The sequence below is a fragment of the Cetorhinus maximus genome, chromosome 1 (assembly GCF_964194155.1).
Source record: "Cetorhinus maximus chromosome 1, sCetMax3.hap1.1, whole genome shotgun sequence".
Classification (NCBI taxonomy): Eukaryota; Metazoa; Chordata; class Chondrichthyes; order Lamniformes; family Cetorhinidae; genus Cetorhinus; species Cetorhinus maximus.
The window spans coordinates 244,898,139-244,924,631 of NC_135879.1; the positions used below are offsets into that span (position 1 = coordinate 244,898,139).

At 45.7% G+C, this 26,493-nt stretch overlaps 1 protein-coding gene across 1 annotated transcript; it reads left to right on the plus strand.

Moving 5' to 3' along the window:
* The first annotated feature begins 765 nt into the window (after positions 1 to 765).
* ankrd53 (ankyrin repeat domain 53) lies at positions 766 to 23,708 on the plus strand. The gene is made up of 5 exons (XM_078540774.1): positions 766 to 903; positions 6,921 to 7,120; positions 11,166 to 11,330; positions 12,483 to 12,603; positions 22,731 to 23,708. The coding sequence occupies exons 1-5, from the start codon at positions 766 to 768 to the stop codon at positions 23,706 to 23,708; spliced, it is 1,602 nt and encodes a 533-aa protein (XP_078396900.1).
* The last annotated feature ends 2,785 nt before the right edge of the window (positions 23,709 to 26,493 follow it).

Sequence of the window (26,493 nt, forward strand, 5' to 3'; positions counted from 1 at the left end):
TTCAGGTTTCCAGAATCCGCGGGATTTAACTTTTATTCAAACATTCTCTTACTATCCATGTACATGTTAAATGTCAAAACATAAAAGGCTAATCTCTCCCTCCATCTCCAGCTCCTCTGTGTGTCTCTCTTCGTCTTCAGTCCCTCAGACTGTCTCTACTTCCACCTTCAATCCTCTGTCTGTCTCTCCCTCCATCTCCAGCCCCTCAGTGTCTCTCTCTTCATCTTCAATCCCTCAGTCTGTCTCTCCCTCCATCTCCAGCTCCTCAGTGTCTCTCTCTCTTCATCTTCAATCCCTCAGTCTGTCTCTCCCTCCATCTCCAGCCCCTCAGTGTCTCTCTCTCTTCATCTTCAATCCCTCAGTCTGTCTTTCCCTCCATCTCCAGCTCCTCTGTGTGTCTCTCTTCGTCTTCAGTCCCTCAGACTGTCTCTACTTCCAACTTCAATCCTCTTACTGTCTCTCCCTCCATCTCCAGCCCCTCAGTGTCTCTCTCTCTTTGTCTTCAATCCCTCAGTCTGTCTCTCCCTCCATCTCCAGCCCCTCAGTGTCTCTCTCTCTCTCTTGATGTCCAATCCCTCAGTCAGTCACCCCCTCTATGTCCAATCCCTCGCTGTGTATCTCCCTCCTTTGCTTATTTGCAGGTTAAGTTTGAAGGAAGTAAGGACACATTGGCTGCTGCCAGCTCTGTGCTAACGTGGCGGGTGCTCTGGAGTTTGTTCTGCTGACCCTTGCAGGTGTCTGTGACAGTGAGTGAAAGGAATCACCATGACGACGAACAAGGTCAAGAAATGGAATCGCGGGGAGATGATGAGTGATGAGCTGATGGCCGCCTCTGTGGGTGATGTTGATTGGCTGCGAATAAGTCTACGCAAAGCAAAAAACAAGATTGCAGTAGATCAAAATGTAAGTGTTCCTCAGCTGGCTCCATTCTTATTTATCCAGAGGATCACCTATAATGGCTTCTTCTCCCAAACACTCCCAGGACAGGTACAGCACGGGGTTAGATACAGAGGAAAGCCCCCTCTACACCGTCCCATCAAACAAGCCCAGGACAGGTACAGCACGGGGTTAGATACAGAGTAAAGCTCCCTCTACACTGTCCCCGTCAAACACTCCCAGGACAGATACAGCACGGGGTTAGATACAGAGTAAAGCTCCCTCTACACCGTCCCATCAAACACTCCCAGGACAGGTACAGCACGGGGTTAGATACAGAGTAAAGCTCCCTCTACACTGACCCCATCAAACAATCCCAGGACAGGAACAGCACAGGGTTGGATACAGAGTAAAGCTCCCTCTACACTGACCCCATCAAACAATCCCATGACAGGTACAGCACAGGGTTGGATACAGAGTAAAGCTCCCTCTACACCGTCCCATCAAACACTCCCAGGACAGGTACAGCACGGGGTTAGATACAGAGTAAAGCTCCCTCTACACTGTCCCCATCAAACACTCCCGGGACAGGTACAGCACGGGGTTAGATACAGAGCAAAGCTCCCTCTACACTGTCCCCATCAAACACTCCCGGGACAGGTACAGCACGGGGTTAGATACAGAGTAAAGCTCCCTCTACACTGTCCCCATCAAACACTCCCAGGACAGAAACAGCATGGGGTTAGATACAGAGTGATGCTCCCTCTTCACTGTCCCATCAAACTCTCCCATGGGAGGTACAGCACGGGTTAGATACAGAGTAAAGATCCTTCTATACTGCCTGGGCCAGCATTTATTGCCCATGTCTAATTGCCCTTGAGAAGGTGGCAATGAGCTGCCTTCTTGAACTGCTGCAGTCCATGTGGTGTAGGTACACCCACAGTGCAGTTAGGGAGGGAGTTCCAGGATTTTAACCAAGAGAAGGAACGGTGATATATTTCCAAGTCAGGATGGTGAGTGGCTTGGAGGGGAACTTGCAGGTGGTGGTGTTCCCATCTATCTGCTGCTCCTGTCCTTCTAGATGTGCAGTTCTGGTCACCACATTACAGGAAAGACGTAATAGCTCTGGAGAGAGTGCAGAGGAGGTTTACAAGAATGTTGCCAGGGTTAGAAAAGTGTAGCTACGAGGAGAGATTGGATAGGTTGGGGTAATTTTCCTTAGAACAAAGAAGGCTGAGAGGTGACTTGATTGAGGTGTACAAAATTATGAGGGGAATAGATAGAGTGGACAGGATAAAATTGTTTCCCTTGGTGGAGAATTCTAGAACCAGGGGACATAGATTCAAGATAGGTGGCAGAAGGTGTAGGGGGGACATGAGGAAGAGCTTTTTTTACACAGAGGGTAGTGGGTGTCTGGAATTCGCTGCCCAAGTTGGTGGTAGGGGCAGAAACTTTAGACTCTTTTAAAAAGTACCTGGATCTGCACCTAAAGTGCTGTAAGCTGCAGGGCTATGGGCCGGGTGCAGGAAGGTGGGATTAGAAAGGGCACCTGGGTGTCCTCGGGCTAGCATGGAAAGGATGGGCCGAATGGCCTCCTTCTGTGCTGTAACTTTTCTATGGTTCTATGGTAGTGGTCATGGGTTTGGAAGGTGCTGTCGAAGGAGCCTTGGTGAATCCCTGCAGTGCATCTTGTAGATGGTATACACTGCTGCTAAAGTGCATTGGAGCTGGAGGGAATGAATGTTTGTGGATGTGGTGCCAATAAAGTGGGCTGCTTTGTCCTGGATAGCGTCAAGCTTCTTGAGTGTTGGAGCTGCACTCCGTACCTGCCTGGTTTCGATCAGTTTGATCTCACTGTGATTACCTGTCTGGTTTCGATCAGTTTGATCTCACTGTGATTACCTGTCTGGTTTCGATCAGTTTGATCTCACTCTGATTACCTGTCTGGTTTCGATCAGTTTGATCTCACTCTGATTACCTGTCTGGTTTCGATCAGTTTGATCTCACTGTGATTACCTGTCTGTTTTCGATCAGTTTGATCTCACTTTGAAAACCTGTCTGGTTTCAATCAGTTTGATCTCACTGTGAATTGCTGTCTGGTTTCGATCAGTTTGATCTCACTCTGATTACCTGTCTGGTTTCGATCAGTTTGATCTCACTCTGATTACCTGTCTGGTTTCGATCAGTTTGATCTCACTCTGATTACCTGTCTGGTTTCAATCAGTTTGATCTCACTGTGATTACCTGTCTGTTTTCGATCAGTTTGATCTCACTTTGAAAACCTGTCTGGTTTCAATCAGTTTGATCTCACTGTGAATTGCTGTCTGGTTTTGATCAGTTTGATGTCACTGTGATTACCTGTCTGGTTTCGATCAGTTTGATCTCACTCTGATTACCTGTCTGGTTTCGATCAGTTTGATCTCACTCTGATTACCTGTCTGGTTTCGATCAGTTTGATCTCACTGTGATTACCTGTCTGGTTTCAATCAGTTTGATCTCACTGTGATTACCTGTCTGGTTTCGATCAGTTTGATCTCACTCTGATTACCTGTCTGGTTTTGTTCAGTTTGATCTCACTGTGATTACCTGTCTGGTTTTGAACAGTTTGATGTCACTGTGATTACCTGTCTGGTTTCGATCAGTTTGATCTCACTGTGATTACCTGTCTGGTTTCGATCAGTTTGATCTCACTGTGATTACCTGTCTGGTTTCGATCAGTTTGATCTCACTGTGATTACCTGTCTGGTTTCGATCAGTTTGATCTCACTGTGATTACCTGTCTGGTTTCGATCAGTTTGATCTCACTGTGATTACCTGTCTGGTTTCAATCAGTTTGATCTCACTGTGAATTGCTGTCTGGTTTCGATCAGTTTGATCTCACTGTGATTACCTGTCTGGTTTCGATCAGTTTGATCTCACTGTGATTACCTGTCTGGTTTCGATCAGTTTGATCTCACTCTGATTACCTGTCTGGTTTCGATCAGTTTGATCTCACTGTGATTACCTGTCTGGTTTCAATCAGTTTGATCTCACTGTGATTACCTGTCTGGTTTCGATCAGTTTGATCTCACTCTGATTACCTGTCTGGTTTTGTTCAGTTTGATCTCACTGTGATTACCTGTCTGGTTTTGAACAGTTTGATGTCACTGTGATTACCTGTCTGGTTTCGATCAGATTGATCTCACTGTGATTACCTGTCTGGTTTCGATCAGTTTGATCTCACTGTGATTACCTGTCTGGTTTCGATCAGTTTGATCTCACTGTGATTACCTGTCTGGTTTCGATCAGTTTGATCTCACTGTGATTACTTATCTTGTTTCGATCAGTTTGATCTCACTGTGATTACCTGTCTGGTTTCGATCAGTTTGATCTCACTGTGATTACTTATCTGGTTTCGATCAGTTTGATCTCACTGTGATTACCTGTCTGGTTTCGATCAGTTTGATCTCACTGTGATTACCTGTCTGGTTTCGATCAGTTTGATCTCACTGTGATTACCTGTCTGGTTTCGATCAGTTTGATCTCACTGTGATTACTTATCTGGTTTCGATCAGTTTGATCTCACTGTGATTACCTGTCTGGTTTCGATCAGTTTGATCTCACTGTGATTACCTGTCTGGTTTCGATCAGTTTGATCTCACTCTGATTACCTGTCTGGTTTCGATCAGTTTGATCTCACTGTGATTACCTGTCTGGTTTCGATCAGTTTGATCTCACTGTGATAACCTGTCTGGTTTCGATCAGTTTGATCTCACTGTGATTACCTGTCTGGTTTCGATCAGTTTGATCTCACTGTGATTACCTGTCTGGTTTCGATCAGTTTGATCTCACTCTGATTACCTGTCTGGTTTCGATCAGTTTGATCTCACTGTGATTACCTGTCTGGTTTCGATCAGTTTGATCTCACTGTGATTACCTGTCTGGTTTCAATCAGTTTGATCTCACTGTGATTACCTGTCTGGTTTCAATCAGTTTGATCTCACTGTGAATTGCTGTCTGGTTTCGATCAGTTTGATCTCACTGTGATTACCTGTCTGGTTTTGATCAGTTTGATCTCACTGTGATTACCTGTCTGGTTTCAATCAGTTTGATCTCACTGTGATTACCTGTCTGGTTTCAATCAGTTTGATCTCACTGTGATTAACTGTCTGGTTTCGATCAGTTTGATCTCACTGTGATTACCTGTCTGGTTTCGATCAGTTTGATCTCACTCTGATTGCCTGTCCAGTTCGAATAAGCGACCAGCAGCACTCGATCTCCAAAACTCCTCGTTCCTCACATTGACGATGCTGCTGACCCTTCGTATCCGGCCCGTGGATGAGCTTTTGCAAATTGTGGCCTGCCCACCTGTTTTGCCCGTGCGATCGCCAAAATAATCGCACGGGCTCTGTAAACTTGGTGACAATTTGTGCGTCAAGGGCCTTAACTGGCCCCTCACTGAATGGCGGGCGGGCCTCCGTCTCCTGTGCGCGCCCGCCGAGCGAAACCTCACCAGGGTTCGTGTTGACGTCAGGACGCTCGGCCGATGTCAACGCGCTTTATTTCACTCGAGCGGGTCAGGCACACGCCCCCCCCACCGGCTGAGTGAAAAATCCTGTCCACAGGGAAACAATGGGAATTTGCATTCAAAGGGGAAAATCTGTATAAAGGAGGTGAGGCTGTGTGTAGGAAGGAAGGAATTCTAAGATCTAACAAGGGTGAAAAGCCTCCGGCATCTATGCCTCAAGCTGCTGTCTAAAGAAACTGAAGTTAAGAAAACCCACTTTGAATTCGGTTGTTCAGGGTATCGTGTGTTTCTTTGCCTGGATCTCTTAAAATCTGTGTGTCTTACTGTTGCCTTGATGGAGGCGTCACTGGGAGTTAGATTAATTAGGGGATTTAGAAGTTATCATAGTAATTTGTAGATCTATGTATGTGTTTAAAATCATGTCTTCTATTCATAAGTGTTTAATTTAGTTTTGTCTAAGACTCGGTGGTCTTATTACTACTAAATTCAAGGCACGCATCGTGGATTAATATACAAATTGCAAAAGAGTTGTGGCAGTTGTTTCAGGTTTGCCCTTTGGGATTTGAGCAGCTCAGCATTTACCATCGGCTGAGCCATTACAACACAAAGACAGGTAGGGAAGTAAGTTGTGAAGAAGTCATGGAAGTCTGCAGGTTAAGTGAGTGGGCAAAAATTTGGCAGATAGAGTATAATGTGGGAAACTGTGAACTTGTCCATTTTGTCAGGAAGAATAGAAAAGAAGCGTATCATTTAAATAGAGAGAGGCTGCAGAACTCTGAGGTGCAGAGGGATCTGGGTGTCCTGGTACATGAATCAGGAAAATTTAGTATGCAGGCACAGCGAGTGTTCGGGAAGGCAAATGAAATGTTGTTGTTTATTGCAAGGGGAATGGAATATAAAAGTAGGGAGTTTGGTTACAGCTGTACAGGGTATTGGTGAGACCACATCTGGAGTCCTGTGTCCAGTTTTCGTCTGCTTAGTTAAGAAAGGATGTACGTGCATTAGAAACAGTTCACCCAACTGATACTTGGGATGGGGACGGTTATCTTATGAGGAAAGGTTGGACAGGCTGGGCCTGTATCCGTTGCAGTGTAGAAGAATGACAGCTGATCTTACTGAAACATGTAAGATCCCGAGGGGACTCAACAGAGTGGATGCTGAGAGGATCTTTCCTCTTGTGGGAGAGACTAGAACTGGGAGACACAGCTTAAAAATGAGGGATGAGGAGATTTTTTTTCTCTCAGAGGGACATGAGTCTGTGGGACTCTCTTCCTCAGAAAGCGGTGGAGGCTGGCTCATTGAATGTTTTTAAGGCTGAGTTAGGTAGATTCTCAACTAACCAGGGAGTCATAGGGTATTGGAGGTAGACAGAATGGTGACCTTGAAGCCACAATCAGATCTTATTGAATGATGAGAAGGCTTGAGGGGCTGAATGGCCGACTCCTGTGTACGTTCGTATGCTCGTATGTTCATATGTTTGTATGATGGCACTAACTCTGTGTTGTCTCTCTGCCTGTCCCTCCCCTCCCTCTGTTAGGGCTACAACGCGGTGCATTTGGCTGCCTTTCACGGGAGGATGGAATGCCTGAAGGTGCTGGTGGAAGAGCACCACATGGACGTGAACCTCACCAATCCAAACAGCTGGAGCCCCATCCACCTGGTCCTCAACAAAGAGTGCCAGCCCCGAGCACTGGAGTGCCTGAAATACCTGCTCAGTGTCGGTGCAGATCCAAACGTGTATGTGCCAATGTAGCTTCACTAAACAGGGAGTCTTGGTGGACGAATGGAATACCTGGGGGTGATCTAGAGTTAGCCGATAGGAATATTACAACTTCTAGAGGCAAAAATGACCAAAGTGCATCTAATTTTCCTCTTGTCATCCTGTAGCCACATTGTTACGGACTGGGTGCTCTTAGCCATCGGTTACTCAACAAGAACGAGAATAAAATGCTAACCTCAAGTAATAATGATCATGAAACTATCGGATTGTTGTTAAAAACCCATCTGGTTCACTAATGTCCTTTAGGGAAGGAAATCTGCCGTCCTTACCCGGTCTGGCCTACATGTGACTCCAGACCCACAGCAATGTGGTTGACTCTTAACCATCCTCTGACATGGCCCAGCAAGCTGCCCAGTCATAGGCAGCTCACCACCACCTGTCCAAGGGAAAACAGGGGTGGGCCATCCAGCCTGACCTGGCCAGCGATGTACACGAAAAGGAGTTAAAATAAATAACTAGAGGCAGGGTGAGAGTAATTGTTCGACACTGAGAGTTCTACCACCTGAAAGGGCGATGGAAGCAAAACTATTCATAGCTTTTAGAAAGGGAATTGAATAAATAGTTGAAAGGGAGAAAGTTGCAGGGCTTTGGGGAAAGAGCAGAGGAGTGGGGATAATTGGATAGCTCAGTCAGGGAGTTCGCACAGACACGATGGGCCAAATGGCCTTCTTTTTGTAGCATTTTATGATTTTATTCTAAGTGATTTCACAAGGTAATAGGAATCACAAAATCTATTGGTTTTCATAGAAAATGGGTATACAGCCAAAACTATCATTACTAATAATTACACTTATACTCGAAACATAGAAACGTAGAAACTAGGAGCAGGAGTAGGTCATTCAGCCCTTTGAGCCTGCTCTGCCATTCAATATGATCATGGCTGATCCTCTATCTCAACGCCAAACTCCCACTCTCTCCCCGTGCTCCTTGACAACTTTAAGAGTCCAGAAATCTATTTCCTTCTTAAATATATTCAGCAGCTTGGCCTTCACAACCTTCTGTAGTAGACAATTCCACAGACTCACCACCCTGAGTGAAGGGGTTTCTCCTCTTCTCAGTCCTAAATGGCCTACCCTGTATCCTGAGATTGTGACCCCTTGTTCAAGGCCCCCAGCCAGAGGAAACATCATCCCTGCATCCAGTCTGTCCAGCCCTGTCAGAATTTTATACGTTTCAATGAGATCCCCTCTCATTCTTCTAAACTCCAGTGAACACAGGTCTAGTCAGTCCAATCTCTCCTCATACGACAATCCTACCATCCCAGGAATCAGTCTAGTGAACCTTCGCTGCACTCCCTCTATGGCAAGTATATCCTTTCTTGGGTAAGGAGACCAAAACTGCACACAATACTCCAGGTGTGGTCTCACCAAGGCCCTGTACAGCTGCAGTAAGACATCCTTGCTCCTGTACTCAAGTCCTCTCGCAATGAAGGCCAACATATCATTTGCTTTCTTAACTGTTTGCTACACCTGCATGCTTGCTTTCAGTGATTGGTGTACAAGGACACCCAGGTCCCTTTGTACATCAACATTTCCCAATCTATCACCATTTAAATAATACTCTGCCATTCTGTTTTTCCTACCAAAGTGGATAACTTCACACTTCTCCACATTATACTGCATCTGCAATGTATTTATCCACTCACTCAACCTGTCTAAATCGCCTTGAAGCCTCTTAACATCCTCCTCACCACTCACATTCCCAACCAGTTTTGAGTCATCAGCAAACTTGGAAATATTACATTTGGTTCCCTCATCCAAATCATTGATATATATTGTGAGTAGCTGGGGCCCAAGCACTGATCCCTGTGGTACCCCACTAATCACCGCGTGTCATTCTGAAAAAGACCCATTTATTCCTACTCTCTGTTTCCTGTCTGTTAACCAATTCTCAATCCATGTCAATATATTACCCCCAGTCCCATGTGCTTTAATTTTACACACTAACCTCTTATGTGGGACTTTATCAAAAGCTTTCTGAAAATCCAAATACACCACATCCACTGGTTCTCCCTTATCTATTCTCCTAGTTATGTCCTCAAAAAACTCCATTAGGTTTGTCAAACATGATTTCCCTTTCGTAAATCCATGTTGACTTTGTTGAATCCCGTTGATATTTTCTAAGTGTCCTGTTATCACACCCTTTATAATAGACTTTAGCTTTTTCCCTACCACTGATGCAAGGCTATCCCATCTGTAATTCGCTGCTTTTTCCCTCCTTTTTTAAATAGTGGGGTTACATTTGCCACCCTCCAATCTGCTGGGACTGTTCCAGAATCTGTAGAATTTTGGAAGATGACAACCAACACATCCACTATTTCTGTGGCCACCTGCTTTAGTACCCTGGGATGTAGATTATCAGGCCCTGGGGATTTATCAGCTTTTAGTCCCGTTAATGTCTCCAGCACTATTTTTTTAGTAATACTAATTTCCTTCAATTCCTCCTTCTCACTTGACCCTCGATTCCCTAGTATTCCTGGGAAGTTATTTGTGTCTTCCTCCATGAAGACAGAACTAAAGTAGTTGTTTAATTGCTCTGTGATTTCCTTGTTCTCTATTTGAATTCTCCCGTTTCGGACAGTAAGGGACCTACATTTGTCTTTACCAATCTTTTCCTTCTTTTATACTTATAAAAGCTTTTACAGTCCTCTTTTATGTTCCCTGCAAGTTTACTCTCGTACTCTATTTTTCCCCTCTTAATCAATCTCTTGGTCCTCCTCTGCTGAATTCTAAATTGCTCCCAATCCTCAGGCTTGCTGTTTTTTCTAGAAACTTTCTATGACTCCTCTTTGGATCTAATACTACCCTTAATTTCTTCTGTTAGCCATGGTTGGGCTGCTTTTCCTGTTGGTGTTTTTTCACCAGGAAGGAACGTATAACTGTTGCAATACACTCATTCCTTAAACATTAGCCATTGCCTATCCACCGGCATGCCTTGTAATGAGGTTCCCCAATCTATCTTAGCCAACTCACGCCTGTCCATCCAGTCATTCAACCAGAGACAGCTAGAGGGACTCGGGCTCCTGAGGAGTTAGCATGTACCTTGTGCAGCTGTGTCCTTGGAGAAGTTAATCCCCAGGACGACAGTGGGGATTTCCATCAGGCTCAGATATGGTTGCTGAAAGCTAATCAGCTAAGAGTGTGCCTGCTTGTACTGTGTTAGTCCAGCAATGTGCACTCAGCTAGATTTCTCTGACTACTGGACTCCCTTTGTAGTTTAAACTGTCCTCTACCAGAAACTTACTTAACATGCTAAAGCTACAAGATAAGAATTAACTCTTTCCTTACAACATGATACAGTACGAACTGTTATTTAATTTTGGAGTAATACCTACCATTTTAGGCAAGGAAAGCTACCAATGATGGAGAACTGAGCTAGAAAGGAGGGCTTGCATTTATATAGTGCCTCTCACATCCTCAGGATGTCCCAAACCTGCTTTACAGCCAACGAAGTACTTTTTAAAATGTAGTCGCTGTTGTAATGTAGGAAAAGCAGGAGCTAATTTGTGCATAGCAAGCTCCCACAAACAGGGTGTGGTAATAGTGATAGCAGCTGAATTAAATGGGTGGGTAGAATCAGTGATAGGGGAGAGTGTACATGGGGCTGTGAGAGGGGAATAAATGAGAGAGTAGAGTCTGTGAAAGGGGAGAGTTTACATGGGGCTGAGAGAGGGGATTAAATGGATGGGTAGAGTCTGTGAAAGGGGAGAGTTTACATGGGGCTGAGAGAGGGGATTAAATGGGTGGGTAGAGTCTGTGATAGGGGAGAGTTTACATGGGGCTGAGAGAGGGGATTAAATGGGTGGGTAGAGTCTGTGAAAGGGGAGAGTTTACATGGGGCTGAGAGAGGGGATTAAATGGGTGGGTAGTCTATGACACGGAGGGAGTGTACATGTGGAAGAAGAGGGTTCAAGTGATGAATTGGCACTTTCTAATTTGCTATTTTCTCATGTTCCTGCTGTAAACTATACCCCAGCTCAAATAGTTCCCTTTGTTATTTCAGCCAGACAAACGATGGTTTGACCCCACTTCACCAGGCAGCTGAAGTAGGTTTACTAGATTGCATCATCACTTTAGTAGAAGCGGGAGCTAAAGTGAAGGTCAGAGACTCAAGGGGACACAGACCGATTGACCTGGCCAAAATCTGGGGTCACCGTGGCTGCGCAAGGTGAGTACAGTCTTACCGGCTTATCCTTCTGCAGAGTGTACATCACGCTGATATGTCAGATTTATATAAACGATGTTGTCACATATCCTTGAGAAGGTGGTGGTGAGCTGCCTTCTTGAACCGCTGCAGTCCATGTGGAGGAAGCTACTGATCCCAGAAACATAGAATCCCAGGAACACTTTTAGGATTTTAAAATTAAATGATTTATTAACAAGAAGGAAAAAAAACCTTAAATACACAAGATTAAAATTACACAGCTGAAACAAAACATTCCCCAAAAAAACACACTTGGTCAGAACACACAAGTAAACTACTTGGCAACAACTCCCTTATAGATTTTTACCCATAAAAATCCAGGAATATTACCCAAGGCAATAACAGCTGTCACTTTAGTAAAGGTATAGCACACACATTCTCAATCTCTTTCACTCTGTTATGGAACCAAAGGAAGTTCAGAGACAGACTGCCTGGTGAAAACAAAGACCTTTCTGGCTGGAAGCTGGGTGGCCCCTTCAAATTCACCACTTTTCTCAGCACAGAACTGGTCTCCGGACATCTCACCCACACAGCCACCTCAACTCAACCTAAACATCTTTCCTTAAATATCCTTTTTCCCCTTTGATCTTAGACTCCATTGTTCTAAGTACCTCTTTGAACTCAATTTTTCCCCAAAATATAAAAACCTTTCATATCTTCCTATTGCCCCCCACTTGCGGGTCAAATAAAATGTAATAACCTCCCCTTGTTTATTTATGAAACATCTGTAAGTTGTAAAAGTCCCTTGTTACTTCTAAACTCGCTTTGAAATTTATGTCATGTCCTCACCTATTACCTCATGCAAATTTTAAAACCCACCTTATTGTAATTCCAACTTCACCATAGCCTCTCATTACAAATGCATGCATTTCATATCTCTGCTCCCACATGTCTTTACTAACTTTCCCTCCATTTAATTACACACACACACACACACACCCACACACACACAGCCTTCTTTACAGAATACCACCATATTCCCAAAAATATTTTAAAAATCCATCTTCACATTAATGAGAGTTCATAATATACTCGAACTTGACAAAATGCAAGTCTCTCTTCATTTTCTATGTGTTTCATATTGAATCACCTTTCCTACGCATGTTGTGTCCCCAGGTATTTGGCCGATGTCACCTGGGGGGTGAATCGGGCTGAGTTTTCCAAGCAAATGGAGAAGCTGCAGAAACTGAAGCTTATCTTACTAGCAGATGAAAAATATCAATCGGAAATCCACCAGGTTAGTAGCAATTGGTAGAGAGAGAGCGAGAGAGACAAAGATGTAGGAGCTCCGCTTGTCAGACTGCATTAGCCCCCCTGGCCATTGGAATATAGGAACGAGAGGAGCTCATGTCACCCCCCCCTCAAGCCTGTTCCACCGTTCAATCCGATCATGGTTGACTTAAACCCTAACTCCGTTTGTACATCTTTGTGTCATATCCCTTAGCATCTTTGGTTAATACAAATCTGTCAATCCTAAACTTAAAATTAACAATTGGTCTTGCATTGATTATACATTGTGGAGAAGAGTTCCAAACTATTACCGCCCTTTGTCCATGGAAGTGCTTCCTAATTTCATTCTTGAAAGCTCTGACTTTAATTGTGAGGCTGTGTCTCCAAATCCCAGACTCCCCAGCCAGTCGAAGTGTCCATCAAATCTCTCCTCATAATTTAACCCTTGGAGTCCAGGTATTATTCTTGTAAAGCCAATTTGCCCTCACTCCAAAGCCAGTATATCCTTCCTAAGGTGCACTGCCCAGAACTGTTAATTCATATGTTCGTACAGGTTGTCAGGGATGTGGGGCTGAGGATAAAATCAAATCAGCCCTGGTCTTATTGAACAGGGGAGCAGGCTCGAGGGGCCGAGTGGCCCACTCCTGTTCCTAGTTCATATGTTTCTATGTTTTGTGTGCTCCCAGCTGTCTCACCAGGATTGTGTTTAGCTGTAGCATGACTTCTACCCGCCTGTATTCTAATCCTCGAGGTGTAAATGTCAGCATTTCATTCGCCTGTTTGATCAGGCCCTGCACTGGTTCACAACATTTTAATGATCTCTGTCCCTGGATCTCTCGGTCTCTTTAGATCTCCACTGTTTCCAGCTTTTCACCATTTGGAAAGTATTTTGCTCCAGGATACTTTGGATCTTTTCGGGTCCAAAGTGGAAGATCCCACACTCGCCAAAGTGAACAATCTCAGGTTTTCCCACGTTAAATCCCATCAGCCAAATTTTTTCCCACTCACTTAACCCTGTCTATGTCCCTTTGCAGATTCTTTATATCCTTCTCACAACTTGCTTTGCTACCTATCTTTGTACCATCAGCAAATTTAGCTACAATACAGTTGGTTCCTTCCTCTAAGTCATTGTGGATTGTAAATAGTTGAGGTCCCAGCGCCGATCCCTGTGGTACCACTAGGTACAGTTTGCCAGCCAGATAATGACCCATTTATCCCTACTCTCCTTTTCCTGTTAGTTAGCCAATCACCTATCCATGTTAATATATCACCCCCAACACCATGGCCTGGACCTCCAGAGGTGCAGCAATCATTGTCGGATTGCTGCTCTACTCAAACATTCCCCCAATTCGATGCTGCTCCACGTTTCTCCAGGACCTCCTGAGCCCAGCTTTCCCAGAAATGTGAAGCGCTGTGTTTCTTGGAGAGCTCTGTCACAGCAGAGTAGAGTGAAGACAGGACGCACCCCATCTGGGTGCCATATGGTGAGTTTAAAGGTCCAGTTTGAATGTTAGTGAATGGGTGAGTAAATGAATGAGTGAATGGGTGGGATGGAAGAGTGAGTAGGTTGGTGAGGTAAGTGGACAAATGGGTAGGTGGGTAGGGTAGGTGAGAGGTTAACTGGGTAAGTGGGTAGGGATTATTGGGAAAATGCTAGAATCCATTACTAAGGAGTTAGTAGCAAGACGTTTAGAAAGTCATAACACAATCAGGCAGAGTCAACATGGTTTTGTGAAAGGGAAATAGTGTTTGACAAATTTATTAAGAGTTCTTTGAAGATGTAACATGGTGGATTTTGGATGTATTTGAATTTCCAGAAGGTATTTGATAACATGCCCTGTAAAAGGTTACTGCACAAGATGAGAGTCTGCAGGCCCAAATTCTCCAGTCTCCGGAATGTCAGAGACCAGACAGATGACTGAGATGCGTGTCGGGACCCTGTGGAAATCCTGAGGCACTGACCTATGTGGGAATTGCCTGGGAACTTCCGATGGGCAATTTCCCTGCTCTCTGGGGCTCTCCACAAATGTCTCTGACTCTGAGTTTGAGTGGGAGACTTGGGACAATTCCCGTGTACTTACCTGGATATCTGTCCAGGAACTGTTAGATTAGAACCTAGTCTAACATCTGGGTAACTGTAGAACTGACCACCCCAATCACTCACACTGGGAACCCCCCCAACCCTAAACTACCTTTCTTACATTATTTCTTGATTTATACTCTGTCCTACATTGCGGCTACTGTTAGAGGGCCTATAAACCACTCCCACCAGTGACTTCTTTTCTCTGCTATTTCTTATCTCCACCCATACTAATTCTACATCTTGATCTTCTAAATCGAAATCATTTATCACTATCGTACTGATGTCATCCTTTATTAACAGAGCTACCCCACCTCCTTTTCATTTCCTCCTGTCCTTCCAAAATGTCAAATGCCCTGAATATCCAGGTCCCAGCTGTGGTCACTTTGCAATCTTGACTCTGGAATGGCCATCACCTCATACTCATTTATTTCTATTTGTGCTATCAATTCAAACATCTTGTTATGAATGCTGTGTGCATTTAGAAAAAGAACCTTTATTGGCGTTTTTTTCTTATTTTTCCCTACCCTGACCTTATTTGCTGGTGCACTGATGTTTGTATGCTCTGTACCTTCCTGTCATATCCTGGTTATTAATACAGGCATTGCTATCCTACACTATTGCCTTGCCCTTCCTCTTCAACATTCCAAAATTTCCCTTATGTAAATCTCCGCACCCCCACCCCTAGCGCTCCACCCACCCCAACTGTTTAGTTTAAAGCTTTCTCTACAGCCCTAGTTATATGATTCACTAGAACACAGGTCGCAGCATAGTTCAAGTGAAGACTGCCCCACCGGTACAGCTCCCACTTTCCCCAGTACTGGCCCCTATGAATCAAAGCCTATTCCTCCCACACCAACCTTTGAGCCACACGTGCAACTCCCTAATCGTAAGCACGTAAGGACATCAGAAATAGGAGCAGGAGTAGGCCATACAGCCCATCGAGCCGGCTCCTACATTCAATACGATCATGGATGATCTTGGGCTTCAACTCCATTTTCCCGCCCACTCCCCATACCCCTTAATTCCCCCAGAAGCCAAAAATCTCTCTATCCCAGCCTGAAATATATTCAGTGATGGAGCATTCACAACTCTCTGGGGTAGAGGACTCTGTGAGTAAATGCGGACATGAGACCACACTGAGTGAAATGTAGATTGAGTGAGGAGCTGGGAATTTGGTTCAGGTGGGATTTCAGTGCACAGGGGTTAGGAGGTGCTCTATCTTATACCTTTTTTTATCAGTCTGCAGTAGTTGGTGAGTTTTTCTTTCCTTGTCTCTAAGCTAGGACAGGGCAAGGCCAGAATTTTACACTCCCCCCACTGGCGGGTTTTTGTGTGGTGGGGTGGGAAACTGAATTCCTGCCCACCCTGACCACACAGTGGGGCAGGCAAGGCCTCAGGCAGGAAGCCCACCTTTACCCCAGCTGAGGCCCTGAAGCGTCCAATTATTGGAGTGCCATTCGCGACCCCTCAGATACCAAAGCAGCCCATGTCCAAATGCAGCAAGACCTGGACAATATCCAGGCTTGGGCTGACAAGTGGCAAGTAGCATTTGCGCCACACAAGTGTCAGGCAATGACCATCTCCAACAAGAGAGAATCTAATCATCGCCCCTTGACATTCAATGGCATTACCATCACTGAATCCCCCACTATCAACATCCTGGGGGTTACCATTGACCAGAAACTGAACTGGACTAGCCATATAAATACTGTGTCTACAACACTGAATCTAAAGCCCTCAAGGTGGGTAGTAGGGATAAACCAGGTAATTACAGCCCACTAAGTCTAACATCAGTGGTAGGAAAACTATTGGAAAAAATTCTGAGGGACAGGATTAATCTCCACTTGGAGAGGCAGGGATTAATCAGGGATAGTCAGCATGGCTTTGTCAGGGGGAGGTCATGTCTAACAAATTTGATTGAATTTTTCGAGGAGGTGACTAGTTGTGTAGATGAGGGTAGTGCAGTTGATGTAGTCTACATGGACCTCAGTAAGGCTTTTGACAAGGTCCCGCATGGGAGAATGGTCAAGAAGGTAAGAGCCCATGGGATCCAGGGCAATTTGGCAAATTGGATCCAAAATTGGTTTAGTGGCAGGAGGCAGAGGGTGATGGTCGAAGGTTGTTTTTGTGATTGGAAGCCTGTGATGAGTGATGTACCGCAGGGATCGGTGCTGGGATCTTGCTGTTTGTAGTGTACATTAATGATTTAGATGTGAATATAGGATCAGTAAGTGCGCAGATGACATGAAAATTGGTGGTGTCATAAATTATGAGGAGGAAAGCCTTAAATTACAGGACGATATAGATGGGCTGGTAAGATGGGCAGAGCAGTGGCAAATGGAATTTAATCCTGAGAAGTGTGAGGTGATGCATTTTGGGAGGACTAACGTGGCAAGGGGATACACAATGAATGATAGGACCTAGGAAGTACAGAGGATCAGAGGGACCTTGGTGCACATGTCCATAGATCCCTGAAGGCAGCAGCACAGGTAGATAATGTGGTTAAGAAGGCATATGGAATACTTGCCTTTATTAGCCGAGGCATTGAATACAAGAGCAGGGAGGTTATGTTGGAGCTGTATAAAACACTAGTTAGGCCACAGCTACAGTACTGTGTGCAGTTCTGGTCGCCAAACTATAGGAAGAGAGTTTCAAAGATTCACGACCGTCTGAGAGAAAAAAATTCTCCTCATCTCTTAAATGGGGGACCCCTTATTTTCAAACAGTGACCCCTAGTTCTAGATTCCCCCACAAGAGGAAACATCCTCTCTACATCCACCCTGTCAAGACCCCTCAGGATCTTAAAAGTTTCAATCAAGTTGCCTCTTACTCTTAAATTCCATGGAATACAAGCCTAGTCTGTCCAACCTTTCCTCATAAGACAACCCACCCATTCCTGATATTAGTCTTGTAAACCTTCTCTGAACTGTTTCTAACACATTTACATCCTTCCTTAAATAAGGTGACCAATACTGTACACAGTACTCCAGATGTGGTCTCACCAATGCCCTGTACAACTGAAGCATAACCTTCCTATTTTTGTATTCAATTCCTCTCACAATAAATGATAACATTCTATTAGCTTTCCTAATTACCTGCTGTACCTGCATACTAACCTTTTGTGATTCATGCACGAGGACACCCAGATCCCTCTGAATCTCAGAGCTCTGCAATCTCTCATCATTTAGATAATAAGCTTCTTTTTTATTCATCCTGCCAAAATGAACGATTTCACATTTGTCCACATTATACTCCATTTGCCAGATCTTTGCCCACTCACTTAACCTATCCATGTCACTTTGCAGTCTCCTTACATCCTCTTCACAATTTACTATCCTACCTATCTTTGTGTCATCAGCAAATTTAGCAACAATTCCTTCAGTCCCTTCATCCAAGTCATTTAAATAAATTGTAAAAAGTTGAGGCCCCGGCACTGATCCCTGTGGCACACCACTCGTCACATCTTGCCAACCCGAAAAAGACCCATTTATGCCAATTCTCTGCGTCCTGTTAGCCAGCCAATCTTCTATTCAGTGCAAAAACAGTAGGGTGGTAATAGTTGGAGATTTTAACTACCCTAATCTTAACTGGGATAGTTTTAGTGTGAAGGGAATGGAGGGAACAGAATTCTTGAGGTGCATTCAGGAGAAGTTTTTTGGCCGGTAGGTAGCAAGTCCAGCAAGAGAGGATACAGTTCTGGACTTAGTTTTTAGGAAATGAAGCTTGGCAGGCGGAAGGAGTGACAGTGGGGGAGCATATCGATGATAGTGATCATAATTCAGTTAGTTTTAACATAATTATGGAAAAGGACAAAGGTAAAACAGGAGTTAGAGTTCCAAATTGGGTCTAGGTCAATTTTACTCAGCTGAGGAATGATTTAACTAACATGAACTGGAAACAGCTACTTGAAGGTAAATCAGGGTCAGAGCAGTGGGAGGCGTTCAAAGAGGAGATTCAAGGGGTTCAGAGTAAACATGTTCCCACAAAAAAAAGGCGGAATATTACGGTCCGGCCGAACTGAATGGAGATTTAAATGGCTCGCTGCATCCACCAGGGGGAGACACACTGCAGCAGGACCATAAAATCCTGGCCTAAGAGCAAGAGGAAAACTAAGGAAAGAATAGGGCCCATAAAAGATAAAAAGGTAACCTATGTGTGGAGGCGGAGGATGCGGGTATGGTTCTTAATGAATACTTGGCATCTGTCTTCACAAAAGAGGGGGACAATGCAGGCATTGTAGTTAAGGAGGAGGCGTGTGAAGTATTGGATGTGATAAGTACAGGGAGAGAGGAAGTATTAATGGGATTAGCGTCCTTGAAGTTGGATAAATCAACCAGGCTGGGTCAGCATTTATTGCCCATCCCTAGTTGCCCTTGAGAAGGTGGTGGTGAGCTGCCTTCTTGAACCGCTGCAGTCCATGTGGTGTAGGTACACCCACAGTGCTGTTAGGGAGGGAGTTCCAGGATTTTGACCCAGCGACAGTGAAGGAACGGCGATATATTTCCAAGTCAGGATGGTGAGTGGCTTGGAGGGGAATTTCCAGCTGGTGGTGTTGCCATCTATCTGCTGCCCTTATCCTTCTAGATGGTAGTGGTCGTGGGTTTGGAAGGTGCTGTCTAAGGAGGCTTGGTGAGTTGCTGCAGTGCATCTTGTAGATGGTACATACACTGCTGCTACTGTGCGTCGGTGGAGGAGGGAATGAATGTTTGTGGATGTGGTGCCAATCAAGCGGGCTGCTTTGTCCTGGATGGTCTCAAGCTTCTTCAATGTTATGGGAACTACAGTCATCCAGGCAAGTGGGGAGTATTTCATCACACAGATATAAAAACAAAAAACTACTGCGGATGCTGGAAATCCAAAACAAAAACAAAAACAGGTGTTGAAGGGTCATTGGACTCGAAACGTCAACTCTTCTGTTCTCCACCGATGCTGCCAGACCTGCTGAGTTTTTCCAGGTAATTCTGTTTTTGTTTTTGTTTAGTATTTCATCACACTCCTGACTTGTGCCTTGTAGATGGTGGACAGGCTTTGGGGAGTCAGGAGGTGAGTTACTCACCCCACAGGATTCCTAGCCTCTGACCTGCTCTTGTGGTCACAGTATTTATATGGCTAGTCCAGTTCAGTTTCTGGTCAATGGTAAGCCCCAGGATGTTGATAGTGGGGGATTCAGTGATGGTAATGCCATTGAATGTCATGGGGTGATGGTTAGATTCTGTCTTGTTGGAGATGGTCATTAATTGGCACTTATGTGGTGTGAATGTTACTTGCTACTAGTCAGCCCAAGCCTGGATATTGTCTGGGTCTTGCTGCATTTGGACATGGACTGCTTCAGTATGAGGAGTAGTGAATGGTGCTGAACATTGTACAATCATCAGCGAACATCCCCACTTCTAACCTTGTGATGGAAGGAGAGTTATTGATGAAGCAGCTGAAGATGGTTGGGCCTAGGACACTACCCTGAGGAACTCTTGCAGTGATGTCCTGGAGCTGAGATGACTGACCTCCAACAACCACAACCATCTTCCTTTGTACCAGTTTTGACTCCAACCAGCGGAGAGTTTTCCCCCTGATTCCCATTGAATCCAGTTTTGCTAGTGCTCCTTGATGCCACACTTGGTCAAATGCGGCCTTGATGTCAAGGGCAGTCACTCTCACCTCATCTCGGGAGTTCAGCTCTTTTGTCCATGTTTGAACCAAGGCTGTAATGAGGTCAGGAGCTGAGTGGCCCTGGCGGAACCCAAACTGGGCATCAGTGAGCAGGTTATTGCTAAGCAAGTGCTGCTTGATGACCGAGAGTAGACTGATGGGGCGGTAATTGGCCGGGCTGGATTTGTCCTGCTTTTTTTGTTCAGGACATACCTAGGCAATTTTCCACATAGCCGGGTAGATGCCAGTGTTGTAGCTGTACTGGAACAGCTTGGCTAGGGGCGCAGCAAGTTCTACAGCACAAGTCGGAATGTTGCTGGAATATTGTCAGGGCCCATAGCCTCTGCACTATCCAGTGCCTTCAGCTATTTCTTAATATCATGAGGAGTGAATCGAATTGGCTGAAGATTAGCATCTGTGATGCTGGGGACCTCCGGAGGAGGCTGAGATGGATCATCCAGTGGGCACTTCTAGCTGAAGATTGTAGCAAATGCTTCAGCCTTATCTTTTGTACTGATGTGCTGGGCTCCTCCATCATTGAGGATGGGGATATTTGTGGAGCCTCCTCCACCAGTGAGTTGTTTAATTGTCCACCACCATTCACGACTGGATGTGGCAGGACTGCAGAGCTTAGATCTGATCTGTTGGTTGTGGGATCACTTAGCCCTGTCTATCATTGCTGCTAATGCTGTTTGGCACGCAAGTAGTCCTGTGTTTAGCTTCACCAGGTTGACACCTCATTTTTAGGTATGGCTGATGCTGCTCTTGGCATGCCCTCCTGCACTCTTCATTGAACCAGGGTTGATCCCCTGGCTTGATGGTAATGGTAGAGTGAGGGATATGCCCCATGAGGTCCACAGCGCCTCATGGTTTCCAGTCTTGAATTGCTCGATCTGTTCGAAATCTATCCCATTTAGCACGATGGTAGTGCCACACAACATGATGGAGGGTATCCTCAATGTGAAGACGGGACTTTGTCCCCACAACGACTGTGTGGTGGTCACTCCTACCCTTACTGTCATGGGCAGATGCATCTGCGGCAGGCAGGTTGGTGAGGATGAGGTCAAGTATGTTTTTCCCCCTTGTTGGTTCCCTCACCACCTGCCGCAGACCCAGTCTAGCAGCTATGTCATTTAGGACTCGGCCAGCTCAGTCAGTAGTGGTGCTACCGAGCCACTCTTGGTAATGGACATTGTACCCCCACCCAGAGTACATTCTGCAACTTGCCACCCTCAGTGCTTCCTCCAGTTGGTGTTCAACAGGGCTGAGTTTGCTGTTGTTGTTTCCAGTCCCGAGGTCGATGATGGGTGGTCCATCCAGTTTCATTCCTCACTGTCTTGTTTTTAACTGTTTGATCCAACCGAGTGGCTGTTTGGTTCTATTTTAAGGGTCAGCCACATCGCTGTGGGTCTGGAGTCACATGTAGGCCAAACCGGGTAAGGACAGCAGATTTCCTTCCCTAAAGGGCATTAGTGAACCAGATGGGATTTTACGATAATCGACATCGCTATTGATGATCCAAATTCCACCATCTGCTATGGATTCCCCAGAGCATTACCCTGGGTCTCTGGATGACCAGTCCAGTGACAGTACCACTACGCCACCTCCTCCCTTCCAGTTTGCTCAGTACCACTTGCCTAGTGATTGTAGCTTCACCAGCTCCTCTCTCCCTTCCAGCTCCTGGTTTACAGGTATTACTGGAATGTTTTTTGTATCCTCTGTAATGGAGACAGAAGCAAACTATTTGTTCATTTCGTCCGCCATTTCCTCATTATCTACAATTAGCTCCCCGCTCTCACTCTCTCAAAGACTGACAGTGACACTACTTTCTCTTTCCCTTTTTAAATTCCTATAGAAACCCTTGCTATCCGCTTTTACGTTTCTAGTTGGCTTCCTCTCATACTCTAATTTCTTTCTCCTCGATTAATAACTAAACTTATCGCTTTAACCCACTGCCACAATTTAGAAAGAAAAGACAAAGGTAATACTCACTAACTCATCACCACTCACTGCCCTTGATGTCACTCCTTGACCTCTTCTATGTTTTTGGGTTTATTGATTACAGGCTGCTGCCTCCATTCAGGTCTGAGGTGTCCTGAGCTGTCTCTTCCACCTATTTATACTCCCGCTGTGTCTGCTCAGGTCTGTGCTCTGTCCTGTGTCTTCTCTCCCGCTAGTTCCGATTTCCTTATAGTTTACATCGACTATGTATGTCAGAGGTAGATTAAATGTTTAACACAAACTTCTCCGTGTATTGAAGGCAAAAGTAAAAGGACCACCTCCTGTTACCTCTGCACCACATTCCACTTACACCAAATTTCTGACTCTGCGCGTCAGTAGATAATGTTTATTTTGATTAAGGTTTAAAACGTATTAAAGAGTTCTGATGGTTTGTGTTAATGTAGGAAGAGAAGGAATCCTTAGCCAACGAGTCCTTCATGCTTTGGCTAGAGAGGAAACACCTTTCCAACGTACTGAGGGCATCGAGCAGCTTTGTCAAGCCACACAGGACCGCAGCGGAACTGATGGCCCAGCAACTGAGAGACTCGGTGAAGGTCGAGGGCAGGACAGGGAGCGGGCAGACTTTCAAGCTGGTGCCATTCACAAAGCCCAGAGGCCCCTGCCAATCGAGGCGGCATCCGGGAAGCGCAAAGGCTGGGCTGGAGCGGGAGGAGGGAAGGGGCCAGGCAATCCCGGGCTCCAAAACCACGACCTGCACCACGTCTCGCAAGGGTGTCTGCCGGGCAAAGGCAATCTGGAACGTCAGCACCAATCCCACTTCGCTGCCAATGGCCGACATCTCCGGGCGAATGAAGGGTGATCCGGACGTCGACCTGAACAGCCTGGTCCAGCAGCACGATTTCGGAATCTTATATCAGCTAGTGCTGGACCACGTGGGCCAGCCTGAGCTGAGGACCAAGGTCAGAGAGAGAAGATGGCCTCTGCCGACCCTGCCTCTCAACATCATCAAGAAGGAATTGTTCCCGGATTCCATTTACCACAGAATGAAGATTCCCGATGAATTCAAGGCGGTTAACGTCCTTGACCTTCCCAAGAAGCGCTGGCTGGTCAAGGAGAAGTCCGAGATAGGCATGCACCTGCGCGAGTGGCTGGAGCCAAACATGTCCTGCCTCATGCCTTCCAGCTCACACCCCACACCCAAAGTGGAGTCCACCAGTCCCAGTGCATGTACCAAAAGGACATCTCAGCCTTTGCAAAGTGGAAAAAAGTGTCAAAGACTCAGCCTTGCAGCAACGGATAGCACTAACTTGACTGGGTTAGAAGGTTGTGGGTTTGAATCCAGAGACGAGAGCTCAATGATTAAGACTCCCGATGCAGTACTGAGGGAGTGTTGCACCGCTGGAGGTGAGATGAGTTGTTAGAACAGACAGAGCTGCGGTCTCTCAGGTGGATGTGAAAAAAATCCAACAGTGCAATTTTAAGGGCACGCGGTTCTTCTACAGTGTATGCTCCCTGCCATCGTGGACACTATTGGCCCATTTAATCTCCTCCCACAAGCCCATCTACACCACCCACTATCAGTCTCCGCACAAGTGGGGATGCCCTTCAATCTGAGTCGAAGCATCTCTGAAATGGAAACTGAGTCTCACTAATCTGCAGCCAGAGAGCCCTCGAACGTGGTTGGATTTGAATCCAGCTTCAGTCAGATCCCTGCCTGGGAGCCTTGCCTATAACTCTTTTGATTAATCGATTAAAATGAATTAACAAAACGAGGGGCAAAAAGAGAAGCAAAACCTTGACAGGAAACTTACAAACATCAAATTAAAATGTGATTAAAGGGGGTCAGTAAAACAGCCCAGTCCCTTTTTTTTTGTGTGAACCAGGGCCCCATTGGTGAAAGGTTAGTTGCCATTGCGACACAATCTGATTATGCAAAGCAGCAGGTTATTCTCACCGGTCCCTATAAACTCAGTACAGCTGCTGCTGTTTATGTCCTTTACAGAAACAGCAAGTCGATTACGATGCACAGCTTAAAAAAAACCCAACCTTAAAAAGAGGGTGTCTTTCCATCCAGCAATCTTTCAGATCAAAGAATAACATCATGGCTAGGTTACTGGGCTGGTTATTCCAGAATCCTGGCTGGAGACAGTTCAAATCCCACCACGACAGCTGGGATATTTACATTCGATGAAACAAATCCGGAATAAAAAGCTGGTTTGGCGGCGACCGGGAAACTATCAAGTTGTCTTATAACCCGACCTGGTTCACTTATGTCCTTGTGGAAGGAACCCCATCCTTACCTGGTCTGGTCGATAGGTGACTCCAGACCCACCCCACCCACCGCCCCCACTTCCTCTGAGACGGCTTCAGGAGCCACCCAGTTACATCAAAACTGCAACGAAGCCTTCACCTGCAGCATTTGTAGGTGGCAGCTCATCACCAGCTTCTCGGGGGGGGGGCAATTAGAGATGGGCAATAAATGCTGGCCCAGCCAGCAACTCTCATATCGCATGAGTGAATTAAGAATATGTACCATTGGCAGCTTAGCTGATTTCAGTAGAAAGGAGACAATGGTCTTGTCTCTGGGGGTTTTCGTTCCTGATTACTTCCCAATTACCACCCCCTCCTCCCCGCTACCTAAATAAATAATAGCCTCTTCATTGAAAGTTTACAGCAGAGAGGCAGAGGCACCATTCACTCCCTTGTGTCCATACTGGCCCACAAAGAGCCACCCAGCCTAATCCCACTGTCCCAGCTTTCGGTTCAGAGCTCTGTGGGTTACAGCACTAAGTGCGTATCCAAGTGTTTTTTTTTCAACGCGATGAGGTTTTCCACCTCCACCATCCTTTCAGGCAGTGAGGTCCAGATACCAACCAGCCTCTGGGTGAAGAATATTACTCAACTCCCCTTTGGATTTAAAGCAACTGATGGAAGGATTGATGTGCTCTGGTTATGGACCACCCTGCTCACACTGGAAAACACCCCCAGTGAAGGTAGGACACTCTGAGGAGAAGGTTACCTAGTGAAGTCACAGACCACAAAACCACCTTTTGGATAAGATGTTAAACCAAGGCGCTGTCTGCTGTCAGGGGATGTAAAGATCCCAGGGCACTACTTCTAAGAGGGAGCAGGGGGAGTTCTCCTGGGACCTCTGTTCAATACTTATCCCCCAAACAACATCACAAAAGAGAGATTATCTGGTCAATATCACATTGCTGTTTGTGGGATCTTGCTGTGTGCAAAATGGCCACCACATTTCCTACATTACAACAGTGACTACACTTCAGCAACTGAAGTGCTTTTTGAGAAATGTTTTGCGTTGCAAAAGGTGCTATAGAAATGAAAGTCTTTATTTCTTTAGCAAGAGTATTTAAACAAGGGCTCATGAGTACCTGGTCTTAGCTGTTTGAGCCTCAATCTATCAGAGTTTAACAGCCGAGATACAGTTAGTTTCAGTAACTGCCACCCTGTTCCAATCTCTACTGATGTTAATCCAGCTCCCTCACACTGTCACTCAGTAACCCCTCTCCACCCAATACCCTGTGTTACTGACTGTATCTCTACTGATGTTAATCCAGCTCCCTCACACGGTGTCTCTCAGTAACCCCTCTCCCCCCAACACCCTGTTACTGACTGTATCTCTGATGTTAATCCAGCTCCCTCACACTGTCACTCAGTAACCCGTCTCCCCCAGCACCCTGTGTTACTGACTGTATCTCTACTGATGTTAATCCAGCTCCCTCACACTGTCACTCAGTAACGCCTCTCCCCTAATATCCTGTGTTACTGACTGTATCTCTACTGATGTTAATCCAGCTCCCTCACACTGTCACTCAGTAACCCCTCTCCCCCCAGCGACCTGTGTTACCGACTGTATCTCTACTGATGTTAATCCAGCTCCCTCACACTGTCACTCAGTAACCCCTCTCCCCCCAGCACCCTGTGTTACCGACTGTATCTCTACTGATGTTAATCCAGCTCCCTCGTCCTGTCACTCAGCAACCCCTCTCCCCAGAGTCCTGTCACTGACTGTGTCTCGATAATGTTAATATTGCTTCCTTGGAGTGTCTGCCTCGCCCAGCAGAAGGCAAGTTCTGCCGATCGGAAAGCACAAATTTAACAGAAAGCAGGTGCAGACAGCTATTTATGCAAGGAGCCGAGGGAGAGAGACACTGACTTTTAAGTAGAACTGAAATGAAACATGCG